General features: G+C 41.1%; 1 protein-coding gene across 8 annotated transcripts in view; it reads right to left on the bottom strand.

Annotated features, from left to right (window-relative positions):
• ubr3 (ubiquitin protein ligase E3 component n-recognin 3) overlaps positions 1-13309 on the bottom strand; it is a 44532-nt gene extending 31223 nt beyond the window's left edge. For all 8 annotated transcript variants that reach the window (XR_016494741.1, XR_016494742.1, XR_016494744.1 and 5 more), the window contains exons 1-17: positions 12708-13309; positions 11504-11643; positions 11187-11339; positions 10821-10982; positions 10614-10654; positions 10456-10522; positions 10216-10346; positions 9846-10074; positions 9554-9733; positions 8681-8814; positions 8455-8541; positions 8299-8364; positions 8124-8213; positions 5015-5143; positions 4863-4915; positions 482-615; positions 267-352 (exon numbers count right to left, since the gene is read on the bottom strand). Coding sequence is in view for 4 of the 8 variants with exons in the window: in XM_021597131.3 (XP_021452806.3) it covers positions 267-352; positions 482-615; positions 4863-4915; positions 5015-5143; positions 8124-8213; positions 8299-8364; positions 8455-8541; positions 8681-8814; positions 9554-9733; positions 9846-10074; positions 10216-10346; positions 10456-10522; positions 10614-10654; positions 10821-10982; positions 11187-11339; positions 11504-11643; positions 12708-13138 (2313 nt within the window). In the remaining 4 variants the exon portion in view is untranslated. The remainder of the gene's footprint in view (positions 1-266; positions 353-481; positions 616-4862; positions 4916-5014; positions 5144-8123; positions 8214-8298; positions 8365-8454; positions 8542-8680; positions 8815-9553; positions 9734-9845; positions 10075-10215; positions 10347-10455; positions 10523-10613; positions 10655-10820; positions 10983-11186; positions 11340-11503; positions 11644-12707) is intronic.
• Between the last annotated feature and the right edge of the window lie 1152 nt (positions 13310-14461).

Raw genomic sequence — 14461 nt, 5'->3', positions numbered from 1 at the left:
GGTATGGTGAAAACAAGGTGTTATTGGTGGTTTTTCCAATTTGTAGAACAGGGACAACACATTGCCTTTGGTGAGCAGCAGAACAACATTCTAGCAAGGGAACAAACAAGGTTCTTCAGAAAATTTTACCACTGACACTACAACATCTGGAGACTAAAAATCCAGCTACAAACTCAAATGAGTATCAAAGAGAAAATACTGACCACGGGTTAGGATATTCAATTAATTATACTGTGAATTAGAGGCTGATAAGGCAGTGAGGATACGAGGTCCAACAGTGAACTGTGGGTGCGGTCGTTCATACACAGTTGGGAGACCATCTCGGCTCTGAGAATCTCATCATCTGCCATGCCTATCAATGAGAGGGAGAAATATTCATTCATGCATCTACGGATAACACCAATATAGCCAGGATGATAAAACATATTCAAATTGTTGTTCATGTACAATTTTATTCTCCCCTGAATGCATCTGCACCTACCCAAGTGAATGCGAAGACTGGACAAGATGACGAGAAACGTCAAGGCTCCCTCCAGCATTGGCCTCTCCTGCTCACCGTCCAGTACTGCATTCTGGTGCACAGAGGCCATGGTCAAGAGGTCCACCACTTTGAATCTGTATATGAAATACATGTTACTGAGAGCTGTTGCGGTGACCGTATTCCCACCACACAGGTAGTCATGAGCGCAGTCAAATTCCCCGTGACACGACCATCTCCTCGTATACACTCTGGACATGTGTTGGTAGTACCCAACTTGCTAACGACCTGGTGTTCAGGGCTCTATTGTCTCTAACAAATCTCTATGCAAATACAATCGAAAATGACAAACATTCACCATCAAAACAGTATCATGCTTTTTAAATCTCACCGTTAAGCTACATTTTTTTGTTGTACCTCACTGATAATTTGAAGGAAGAATTTCACAACAGGTTGAAAACATGGTCATTGTGGATGTTGTTTCAAAGACAAACAACGAAAAGGACAGCGCTACGGTGATGATTAATTCAAAGCATTAAAAGGCATTTCATGTAGAACACCCACAGACATAAGCTATGAGCCCAAGCCAGAAAAAAATAAAAAATAAAAACTGAATTAAAATAATTGTGCCGTTATACAATACAAAGCCCAAGATGTCTGGTCTAGCCTATTGTCCAAAATTAAACATTCTAGTAAATCGCCATTGAGTGTGGACTGTATTATTATAATACACACACTGGATGGACTGGTTACCTTATGCTACACAGAACATATCGGCCTAGGCAATGCCGTTGGTTCATTGATTGGGCAGGGCAGCTTATAGAGTTACATGCTGACCACACCGCTTGCGTCACTCGTTGCAAAATAAATGTACACATACATGTTATTCAAATCACAGCACCCAAAATGCTTGTGAGCGTCTGCGTAGCCAGGTGCTAAAATAGAACTTGGTTCTATTTATGATGCTTGACGGGCTATAAGTCCCACCTCATTGGTTTTTTGGAACATAAACCCACGTGGGTGATTGAAAGATGAACTGAGGTCCAGACGCCAGTCCGGTTGGTGGCGGTAATGCACCTTAAAAAGTTGGTTGCCAACCGTCATATAAAGTCCAAAGAAGAAGCCGGAAGGAGGAGAGACTACTAGAAGCGAATTCATTTGACCCTTTTATCTGTGGATTAATTGTCAGAGTAGAGGACCTTGTGCCTTTCAGGTAAAATAACAAAATCAACATGTAGGCGATGGCAGACGCGCGAGTGGTCCAGTCAACATGTTACCCTACAATTATAGTGAATTTGTATTTGATTTTGAATATCCAAGTAATTGGCTGACATCACCTTAAACTACAGAATCTCAAAATACATGTTTTTATAAGCCCAGACATGTCTATGTGCAATCATGTGAAAGTTGATGGTTGCCACTAATAAAAAAGGATCCCAGCAGCTACTATATTTAGGCCTACCTAGTATGATTTAAACTGCAGGAAAGTGGCCTCCATTCGAGTACATACGGATAACCTATTATTCTCCCTGCTCCTACCCATTTGATAAATGGGCCATTCTGCATCATGCAACCCATATATGTTTTGATTTAAGACATTAAGGTTTGTATCATTCACAACAAAATTTTCCAAAATCAAAAATCTAGCGTATGGGACCTGTTTCAAATGATCACTTTTACACTCAACATAGCCACTTCAAATGAACACTCACTCCTGAATGGAAAAAATATCCTTTCTATTTTATTCAGCTAAATTCAATTATATTATTCTTACAATATAAACAAAATAATGGCACAGGACTTAAGCATAATCTTGTCAGCTAAAGGAACTAGCTTACAGCCTATTGCATGGCACATAGCCAGATAACATACAGTAGGCCGACTCATTCGGTTATTCTGAAATATATTTTATTCATATTACAATGTTTTAGACCTGCCTAAAATAAATAATGGATTTATTGTGATGGTGTATATTAAATAGATTTAGACGTTCCGAAGGCGTGTATCAGCAGCTTGGAGATGCAAATTAACGGTCAAGTACCGTTCAACTGATCATGATGCACCATTGAGATCATCCCGATCAGTTGCATCACCGCCTGGTATGGCAACTGCTCGGCATCTGACTGTAAGGCACTACAGAGGGTAGTGCAAACGGCCCAGTAGTGCAAACGACCACTCCACAAATGTCTTGTTAACAAACTATAGTTTTCACAAATCAGTTAGAACATCTACTTTGTGCATGACAAGTCATTTTTCCAACAATTGTTTAGACAGATTATTTCACTGTATCACAATTCCAGTGGGTCAGAAGTTTACATACACTAAGTTGACTGTGCCTTTAAACAGTTGGAACATTCCAGAAATGATGTCATGGCTTTAGAAGCTTCTGATAGACTAATTGACAACATTTGAGTGAATTGGAGGTGTACCTGTGGATGTAGTTCAAGGCCTACCTTCAAACTCAGTGCTTCTTTGCTTGACATCATGGGAAAACCAAAAAGAAATCAGCCAAGACCTCAAAAGAAATTGTTCATCCTTGGGAGCAATTTCCAAACGCTTGAAGGTACCACGTTCATCTGTACAAACAATAGTACGCAAGTATAAACACCATGGGACTACGCAGCAGTCATACCGATCAGGAAGGAGACGCGTTCTGTCTCCTAGAGATGAACATATTTTGGTGCGAAAAGTGCAAATCACTCCCAGAACAACAGCAAAGGACCTTGTGAAGATGCTGGAGGAAACAGGTACAAAAGTATCTATATCCACAGTAAAACAAGTCCTATAGTGATATAACCTGAAAGGCCACTCAGCAAGGAAGAAGCCAATGCTCCAAAACCACCATAAAAAAGCCAAATTACGGTTTGCAACTGCACATGGGGACAAAGATCATACTTTTTGGAGAAATGTCCTCTGGTCTGGTGAAACAAAAATATAACTGTTTGGCCATAATGACCATCGTTATGTTTGGAAGAAAAAGGGGGATGCTTGCAAGCCGAACACCATCCCAACCACGAAGCACGGGGTGGCAGCATCATGTTGTGGGGGTGCTCTGCTGCAGGAGGGACTGGTGCACTTCACAAAATAGATGGCATCATGAGGGTGGAAAATGATGTGGATATATTGAAGCAACATCTCCAGGCATCAGTCAGGAAGTTAAAGCTTGGTCGCAAATGGGTCTTCCAAATGGACAGTGACCCCAGGCATACTTCCAAAGTTGGGGCAAAATGGCTTAAGGACAACAAAGTCAAGGTATTGGAGTGGCCATCAAAGCCCTGAACTCAATCCTTCAGACAATTTGTGGGCAGAACTGCGAATAAGGAGGCCTAGAAACCTAACTCAGTTACACCAGCTCTGTCAGGAGGAATGGGCAAAAATTCACCCAACTTATTGTGGGAAGCTTGTGGGAGGCTACACAAAACGTTTGACCCAAGTTAAGCAATTTAAAGGCAATGCTACCGAATACTAATTGAGTGTATGTAAACTTCTGACCCAATGTGATGAACGAAATAAAAGCTGAAATAAATCACTCTACTATTATTTTGACATTTCACATTCTTAAAATAAAGTGGTGATCCTAACTGACCTAAAACAGGGAATTTTTACTAGGATTAAATGTCAGGAATTGTGAAAAACTGAGTTTAAATGTATTTGGCTACGCTGTATGTAAACTTCAGACTTCAACTGTATATAATAGGCGGTGTCAGAGACAAGGCCCAAAAATTGCCAGAGACTCGTCACCCAGGTCATTTTCTCTGCTACCGCACGGCAAGCGATATTGGAGCGCCAAGTCTAGGACCAAAAGGCTCCTCAACAGCTTCTACCCCCAAGCCATTAGACTGCTAAACAATTCATAAAAATAAAAAATCGGCACCAGACAATTTACATACCCTCCTCCCGTACATTGCTGCTACTCGCTGTTTGTTTGTTACCTATGCAGTCACTTCGCCCCCACCGACATGTAGATATTACCTCGACGAGCCTGTGGCCCTGCACACTGACTCGGTACCGGTGCCCCCTGTATATAACCTCGTTATTGTGTTACTTTTTATTATACATTTTTATTTTAGCCTACTTGGTAAATATTTTCTTCTTCGTGAACTGCACTGTTGGTTAAGGGCTTGTAAGTAACCATTTCACGGTAAAGTCTACACTTGTTATATTCGGCGCATGTGACAAATAAAGTTGGATTTGAACTTGCATGACAATAACCGTCTGACAAAATGTCATGACCGCCACAGCCCTAGTTACTGCTATTAAATTCGGTTTTGTTACATCTTGACTTTCAAAACTGGAGTTGTCAATGGGTGATGATAAACAAGGTCAATCAAGTTCAGCGAAAAATGACAAATTGCAAGGACTTTTTCAACAGCTCAGACTATACCTCTCGAACACTGAAGAGATGAAGTAGTCGGGATCAAGCCTTGACGCACACACCTGTCGACAGATTGGGAAGAACAATTATACAATGGAGTATATGGCATTCATAACAGTCCATAATGTTGTGATCACCAGGAGTAGGTAAGTAGTCTTTACCTGGAGCAGAAAGATGTCTGGATCGATCATGGAGTTGCAAAAGTGAGACTGCACGTAGGTCATAGCCTGTCCTTTGATCTGGAGACCATTTCTTACCCACATGTTACTGTGAATCTCTGACAGGCTCGCCTACGAGAAAACACGAGGAACATAAAATGCTAATTACATACTGTATACAAGGGATGGGCAACTGGCGGCCTTTTGAGAATGTGACTACAGCTAAGCGCTCAACACCATAGTCACCATAGTTCAAGTTCCTCAGTGTCCAAATCACTAAGGACTTAACATGGTGTACACACGTCGTGAAGAAGGAGAATGAAAAGATTTTGAATGGGCCCTCAAATTTCTACAGCTGCACCATTGACAGCATCTTGACTGACCAAGCAGTGATGCAGCATGGCAACTGCACCGCCCTCGATTGCATGGCGCTACAGAGAGTGGTGTGGACAGCCCAGCAAATGTTTCTATCTGCCCCATGGCAAAATGTGTAGAATTGCAGCAAACTTACTTTATAAAATGCTACATGTTCTCTATGCTCCATGGCAAAATTGCAGGAAATGAACAAAAACTTGTGAAAATGTGTTCTCCGTTGTCAAGAGGGGAGCCGCTAAAATGTTTTGCTCGCAAGGTCGTAGGTGTCCAACAGAATTTCACTTAGGGACCCCAAAAAGCTAGGGCCGACTGACTACATGCATGGTAATGTATGTGGACTCTCAAGCCACAGATTGTGGCCCCCACTCCCAAAGTTTCAGTCTGCAGCTCTGCATGTATGGTAGTCTAGGAAAATTGACCAAGAAGAGGGGAGGACAAATTCCTCTCACCATCATAGGTACCTCTGAGGTACCTCATCTAATGAACATTGGGAAATACAGATCCCTCTGAACACCAATTGGTACACACCTGATGTACCCAATCTAAGAAACAAGCCTACAACAAAGGACATTGTGACCTTTGGTGGACAAACAGAGACTTACATTTAACCACTTCACATAGACGGATCGAGTTCAACAGAAACATCCACACGTAAGTCGGAAGTTTACATACACCTTAGCCGAATACATTTAATCCTAGTAAAAATTCCCCGTCTTAGATCAGTTAGGATCACAACTTTATTTTAAGAATGTGAAATGTCAGAATAATTTCAGCTTTTATTTCTTTCATCACATTCCCAGTGGGTCAGAAATGTACATACACTCAATTAGTATTTGGTAGCATTGCCTTGAAATTGTTTAACTTGGGTCAAACTTTTAGGGTAGCTTTCCACAAGCTTCCCACAATAAGTTGGGTGAATTTTGGCCCATTCCTCCTTTCTAGGCCTCCTTGCTCGCACAGGCTTTTTCAGTTCTGCTCACAAATTTTCTATAGGATTGAGTTCAGGGCTTTGTGATGGCCACTCCAATACCTTGACTTTGTTGTCCTTAAGCCATTTTGCCACAACTTTGGAAGTATGCTTGGGGTCATTGTCCATCTGGAAGACCCATATGCAACCAAGCTTTAACTTCCTGACTGATGTCTTGAGAGGTTGTCCAATATATCCACATACTTTTCCTCTCCTCATGATGCCATCTATTTTGTGAACTGCAGGAGGGACTGGTGCACCAAAGCACTCCCACAACATGATGCTGTCACCCATGTACTTCACGGTTGGGATGGTGTTCTTCAGCTTGCAAGCCTTCCCCTTTTTTAATAACGATGGTCATTATGGCCAAACAGTTATATTTTTGTTTCATCAGACCAGAGGACATTTCTCCAAAAAGCACAATCTTTGTCCCCATGTGCGGTTGCAAACCATAGTCTGGCTTTTTTATGGTGGTTTTGGAGCATTGGCCTCTTCCTTGCTGAGCGGCCTTTCAGGTTATGTTGATATAGGACTTGTTTTACTGTGGATATAGAGAGTTTTGTACCGGTTTCCTCCAGCATCGTCACAAGGTCCTTTGCTGATTTATTTTGATTTTCCCATGATGTCAAGCAAAGAGGCACTGAGTTTGAATGTAGGCCTTGAAATACATCCACAGGTACACCTCCAATTGACTCAAATGATGTCAATTAGCCTATCAGAAGCTTCTAAAGCCATTACATAATTTTCTGGAATTTTCCAAGCTGTTTAAAGGCACAGTCAACATAGTGCATGTAAACCTCTGACCCACTGGAATTGTGATAATGAATTATAAGCGAAATAATCTGTATGTAAACAATTGTTGGAAAAATTACTTGCGTCATGCACAAAGTAATGTCCTAACCGACTTGCCAAAACTATAGTATGTTAACAAGAAATTTGTGGAGTGGTTGAAAAACGAGTTAAATGACTCCAATCTAAGTGTATGTAAACTTCAACTGTATATGCATTGCAATTATTTTCGAATGAGCGGTCGTTCATGTGCAAAGTATTCATATTCCCATGAGCATAGCTTCCATAAGTCCACGCTCTGTCTCTCCCGCTCATAATCTTTCCCCACCCCCTTTCCACTGTGTAACAAACAGTCATATCGGGTTAGTCCACTAGGAACTTTTCATATGCATTATGTTAGTAATCAATATAACCTATGTATGTATGTTCATGCAATTCTGTGATTGTTAAGTTAGTCAATAAATGATTAAGACAATTTGTGTATCGCTGATTCATCACTTAGGCTAAGGTTTGTGTAGATGTCCAAGGATTATGTGACATTCAGAGACTGATATGAGGAAATTATTAATTGATGACTGGTATGATATCAATATATTCTTGAGCTAATTCAGGAAACGGTAACTGATTAAATAAACTTTGCCCGTGGAGCCCCAAATGACAAATTCATTGTTTCGTGATTGATTTGAGTAATAATTAAACGTAGGAGGTAATTATTCGATGAATAGCAGTCATCACATTAATAGTAGTCACATCACGACAACACATTAAGGTAATCTCCAGAGTAGTCACACAGGAACCCTTTAAATAGCCAGTCAACTTCTCCTTATCATATTTATAAGACACTAACAACTGTTCGGGTACGAGTCAGCCTTTCCTTTTCAGACATTGTGTGACGTTATTCACCACACAACCAGTTCTGATATTTGAGCCATTGTCAAGACATTGCAAAGAAATGTGTAATGGCCTGTACCGGTGCAATACCTGAATCTGGAGTGGATGGACCATAATCTTCATGAGCATCTCTTGGTGTGGGAGGAGACTGTCCAGGTCAAGCCCCTGGCACTTCACTGCCTAGGAGACAATAGACAGTCAACTCACTACAAAGAGGGCTTAAAGCACCAGAAACAGAACTTAAAGGGTTGTAGATCTGCCACACCTTGCTTAGGAACATGGCGTAGTAACGGTGCAGTGGCAGGTGAAAGGTCACTTGATTTGGAGCAGGCTACAGAGAAACAGAGACCAGATATAAACACTAAAGGAAAATGTTGATTTACAAATGCATCCTGACTGTTGTGATTATTTGCTGAGTTACCTCATCCACAAAGCCAATGGCATCAAACCAGATCTGCAGAGTCTCCAAGCAGTAACGCACCACCGTCTTGGTGTATTCCTGTGTCTCCTGCAAATAAACAATTGTTCATAGTGTAATCATTTTCCTAACGGTTTCCGTGCATAATACTGGAACGTCAAATAGCTACAACTTCATCCACACTGCTAAAATGTTTTAATAATAATTAAACAAGGGTTATTGGACTCACTTTGACTTTGCAGTGTGTGAGGAGACCCCACATTGGTTGTGCGCAGGCCTCCAACTCTGCTGCAAAAGCTGCATAGTACGTCTGGGACTCGAACTCCACGTGCTCACTCAACTCCCGCTTATTCAAGTTCATACCTACAGGACCAGAGGAGCGCTTTCATGGTTAGTCATCACGTAACACTAAGCATTATTACAGTGGTTTCATTCACTAAGTCATCACGAAACATGAAGCATTATTAGTGGTCTCGTTCACTGAAAGCCGCTTAAGGGACACAATGGACAAAAAGGCAGGTGAACCTGTCAAACATCTTCGTTGACACCCAGATAAATCTGTAAGAATGTACTTAAGGCCAGAGCAGTCTACACGCATAAAATAACAGAGGCACTCTGCTCTATGCACCTTTCCTTGGTAAGCGGATACTCCAGTCCACAGTATCTGAGGCTAGGGGTTATTTTTAGGGTTTTGGTGGACACATGGCAGGAGTGCTGCACAGACTATAATACTAATAGAGACATGCACCATTATTCTCATTTGGTCAGGCAGTGGAAAAGATAAGTTGGATGTGACATAACATCCGTTTGAAATCAAAATCAGATGTTATTTGTCACATGCGCACCTTAAAATGCTTACTTAGCTACAGCAAATAGGGAACAACTAAAAAGCAGTGACTAACCAATGGAAGAGAATCTCAGAGGGATAACATTGCATCATATGACTAAGCAGATATTAACAGAGACAGGTGATATCTATGCGAGTCATATACTAACAAATACACTACAAATCACACCAGCTACTCTACCTGGGACAATGACTGAGGAAAAACACTGAATCATCACCACTGCTATTCATATTCTTAAATACACAAGGAATTACCTTGAAAGAAGGACACAAAGCTCATCCACAGCATGAGCAGTGAGTGGTCCTCCAGGAATTTTTTTGCTACACTTTGGTGTGAGAGAATATTAATAAAATCGCTAACTAAAGGCCAGTAAGTGTTGTTCTTCAGCAGAGGCTCGCTGCAGTTGACCACAACATGGCGGCTGTTCTCTTCATCTGAAAATAAGGAGAAGAGGGAGAGGACGCTAGGCTCAGTAGTGTGAGAAGCACACTAGATTCATGAATGAAACAACCCAATCATCAGTATGGCCATTCAAACATAGCTCACCTTGAAGTTCACTTTTGATAAGGCAACTCTCCATCATGTAGAGGAGGACAGTGACCATGATGTCTAGGAGTTGACACTCCTCGGTGACGTGACGTGCTAGCTCCTCATTGCTGAACAGCTGTACACTGATATGTACGATGCGGTTGGACATGGTATCTGACTCCTGGCTTTTCATCAGTGTCTTCATAATGAATGCATAATGTTGAACAAATGTTTTCGTGAAGGTGATCTACAAAAGGATGATAAGCAGGTTATCTTATGCATTTGCTGTTGTAACAGCTTCTCTAGGCAAGAATGCAGCAGTGCCAATACACCATAAACCGTAGGAATTAGAAAATCTATGCACTACACTTAACCTAATTAAACATACCTTGTAGTCTCTATCTGGCAGCATGTTCAGTAGAAAAGTAACCATCTTCTGAGGAAACTCATACTTTATTGTCCAAAACAGCAACTCCTCCAGAAAACATTTGTGTTTCAGAGAGTCCATAATGGATGGATCTAAGAAAATAACACAATTGACTGGTCTCATGGTAATGCTGACTTTCACATGAAATACCTGTGCATTATTCATCATTACATAACCTGCATAACATTCTATGTGAATTACCTTTGGCAGTGCTACTAAGTTTAACTCTCTTTCTCTGTCCAACCGATTGCCCCCCATCTTGATCCTCCTTTAAAAAGACAATAGGAAGTAATATAACAACTATCTATATTTCAATACTGAGAAGCGAGACTAACTATTCTGATACCGTATTCACATACCTCTTTATTGGACTCATCAGGGCTGGCTGGTGCTTCAGCTCCTAAGGAAAACAGAGCAGAGGCAGAAAGCAGCTATTAGCTGATTATTCCCTTGTTTAATGAGTTATTGAGAAACATTACTTACATTAGGTTTCCATAATAAATAAATAAAATGTTATTTTTGACTTATTTTGAGCACCAACTCCTAAAGAGGGGATGAGGTCTTACCCAGTAAACCCAGCGCCCCTGCGCCAGCCCCTGCCTCAGCCCCGCGAGTTGGCTCTGCAGCCCCAGACTGGGCCTTCTCCTCCACAGACACCAGGCCTGAGTTCTTCAGCGCTGACAGGTACTTCTCGTAGTTCTTTTTTGCATATACATTCTCCTCTTGACCTACAGGGCATATTTATTAAACTAATTAGACATTCATTGGCATCACACCAATGCCAAAAGTGAAGTATTAAAGCATTAGTAGCCCAACTTCAGTATAGCGCTCCGCAATACTGAGTAAGTATCCTTTTGATAATTTTTCCCACACATGGTCAGAATAACATTCAACCAAAGGCTGGATGAGAGAGTGGAAACAGACATATTTACCCACGCTCAGGTCCTTGAATATTTGCTGATTCGTTAGGATCTTTGTCAGTACAGTTCTCATTGCCCCACCCATCTTCGTAAGTTCTTCTAAGAAGGAGATCTGGGGTTCCAGCTGCTGTAAGACCTTCTGTAGGTCTCTCTCAGTTGATGTGTCTGAGTGCAAGATAAGATAAAAGTTATGAAGTGTGTCAGATAGGCTCATGAAAACAAGCAGAATTACCTACATAAGATAAAGTTGTAAAAGAACACGATTTCTAGCCTAGTTAAATTTTAAAAAATAGAGTATCCTGTAGACAGAGACGTGCTGTTTTTCTCACCTGGTTCAGTGTATCCATCCCTTAGGTACTGTATGATACAGATGATGAAGCGGGGTAGGACCATCTCTGACATCAGTAGTAAGTCTCTGGGGACTGAGGGGACATTCTCCCCGGTTCTTAACCGATGCCGATTGCAAAATCTGAGAAAGAACACCACACATATCTTGATTTTAGAAGTACCCAAAATAAATGTAAGTATTTGGGAACAATTACTCAGCAACCTATCTAATGAACACTAGCAGTATATTTTATCTTCCTTTGAAAGTGCAAAAGGTGAATTATAATATAGGCTACTAGTATATCTGGCTGCCTTGAACAAACTGTTATGCCATCAAACAACATAACAGCAGAAAAGTAAACTCAGAAATGTTGGGGAGTAAGGATCAAAGAAGACATGACATGTCACATGAAGTGATTCAATTATTCTGCTTGGAAGATGTGTCATTATCCTAGAACCCCTGTAGAACCGTTAAGTTCAATAGTACAGTATTTACATTACAGGAATATAAAATTTCACTGCAGGAGTTATCTACAACAGGAAAAACAGCTGTCTGGTTCAGAGCGATTGATCAAAGCGGTGTGCACAAGATTGCTGGGGTTGGGTCGATCCTCTGATGTTCTGTTAGTTAGCCAAATTACTATAACTAGTGCCCCATAAAGACAGCACTTATTCTTACGTTGTGTAGCTAAATGTAATAGTGAATGCTTTATCAAGTGCAACAATGGCATGCTCAGTGACAACATTTTTATCTTATTTATGAACCTTTATTTAACTAGGCAAGTCAGTTAAGAACAAATTCTTAATTTCAATGACGGCCTAGGAACAGTGGGCTAACTGCCTGTTCAGGGGCAGAACAACAGATTTGTACCTTGTCAGCTCGGGGATTTGAACTTGCAACCTTTCTGTTACTAGTCCAACGCTCTAACCACGGCTCTACCCTGCCGCCAAATACATGTCAGTACAATTATAAAAAGACAGGGACCTTTCAAACCGGCACTGTTAAATATTTTACAAATTGACACTCCCACGTAGAACTTTGCTAGCTAGCTGTTAGCCCGCAAGCTAGATATCATCATTAACAGCCTAGTTAGTTAGCCAACGTAGCTGGCTCGCCTTACCACATTATTAAAAATGTGTGTGTGTGTGTGTGTGTGTGTGTGTGTGTAGCTAACTATCAGCCAGCTAACGCTCCTAAAGACTTACCCAGTCTCTCGCATGACATTACTGTCTCCACAGTCACAGGCCCCACCAGCCTGGCTCCTGAACATGTTGAAATCATGGCCTGTGTGATCGCCGTTATTAAAACATTCTGCACAAAGTGACATGCAAGGTGATATGCCACAGGTCCGACAGCGGTATGCCACAAAATTGGCTGTCCAAACCAAGCCACATAAAGTAGCGTTGTCATAGGACCGGACCGTTTTGCAGAACTCTTCGAAACCTTCTCCTCCTGCTATTAGACATTTACACCAGTCAAGGGCTTCTGTGTCTGCCGCTGGCTTTTCTGGATTAAGAACAGAATCAAGTAGCTCTTGAAGTTGTCGGACACCAGAGCTGTTGTCAGTCCAATTAAGATCTGCCTTTAAATGGGCAGCAGTAGATTTCTTGTCCCGGCGTACCAGCGACGCCGCCATAATTCACTGCTTGTTTTCCACAAATTTATTTTTGTTGTCTTGTTGGTACGTTCTCGTGATTTCTCGCGATACATTTCGATAATACCATTGTGTTGAGTTGTATTCAGCGTCTATAGTGTTCAGTTGGTTCCACAGGAGTCAATCAACCACATTGGCGTGCGACTTCATTGCCAATCAGCACCAAGTTTGGCAAGTGACTAACTGTGTCGTAGTCTCGGCTACTGCTGTCCCGTATGCAGCTGATGACAATGACAATGTCAGAACCCACGATTACAGTAATCCTACAAGAGAAGATTCCAGTGCTTCCAATAACGATACACTCTTTATGGTGGCAGTAACTAGTGGACTAAGTATAGAATACGAAAATGTCATGCATATTTTGTATTGCAAAAACTCGATGTTCATAGTGGTAGTTTTTCGTAGCGTCCGTTTCACTTCGGATTGTTTTCATTGAGACCCCACTAAATGCGGAAGTGTTACTCTGTCTCTGTACATGCTCCCCGTAGCTCTGACGATGGGTGTGCTGTGAGTTGCAGCTTTTGTTGCTAAAAGTCTAGCTCAAACTTGGTCAACAGAAGGTATAAAATACAACTCATGGGATTCCATTTACAGGCAGCAGCTACCGAGTGCAGACGAGATTTTAGCTTGTTCCGAGTAACCTTAACCCCGCTCAAATGTACTTAAATGTAACAAAACGTGGTTTATAGTAAACACAATAGAAAAAAATGTGCGAAATTGCATAGGATTTTTCTTTCTATTCTGTTTATATGGACTTGACGTTTGTCAATCAATGCCAGGGGGATACAAAACCTGTTGAAGAGAGAGACTTTTTTTTGTTTTGTAAGGACTGCAACGCATATCTTGTATTCGTTCAAGAAACACATTAATGCAAAGAGGACTTTTTTTAATTTTTTTATCAGTGGGGCAGTGACATTTTTTTGACCCACGGGACTAATCATTGAGCTGGGGTTGCAATTTTAGCACACAATTTCAAAGGGAAATGTTTGTTTACTCAAGTGGACACCAATGGTCATTGGCTAGTAGCGGTGATCAACCACATGGACAGATTATTTTTGTTTTTTAATGTATACTGTTCTAGTCCTCAAAATAATTTACTTCTAGAGGTATTTCTTAAGTCTTCTGAGAAAATATCCATCCAGTCAGATTATAGTTGGCGGAGATTTTAATATGGTTTATTCTAATCAGATTGATAGATTGCCCCATAGGCCTAACATTGGTGTGAACAAGTTGGTGAACTTCTGCCAAAGCCTGGACTTAATTGACATATGTAGAGTTAAAACCCCTGGAGAGAAACAATACACA

Source organism: Oncorhynchus mykiss, chromosome 3 (assembly GCF_057628025.1).
Source record: "Oncorhynchus mykiss isolate SJ-2025 chromosome 3, ASM5762802v1, whole genome shotgun sequence".
Taxonomy (NCBI): Eukaryota; Metazoa; Chordata; class Actinopteri; order Salmoniformes; family Salmonidae; genus Oncorhynchus; species Oncorhynchus mykiss.
Note: the sequence above shows the minus strand (reverse complement) of the source record. Positions and strands in the feature narration are given on the sequence as shown.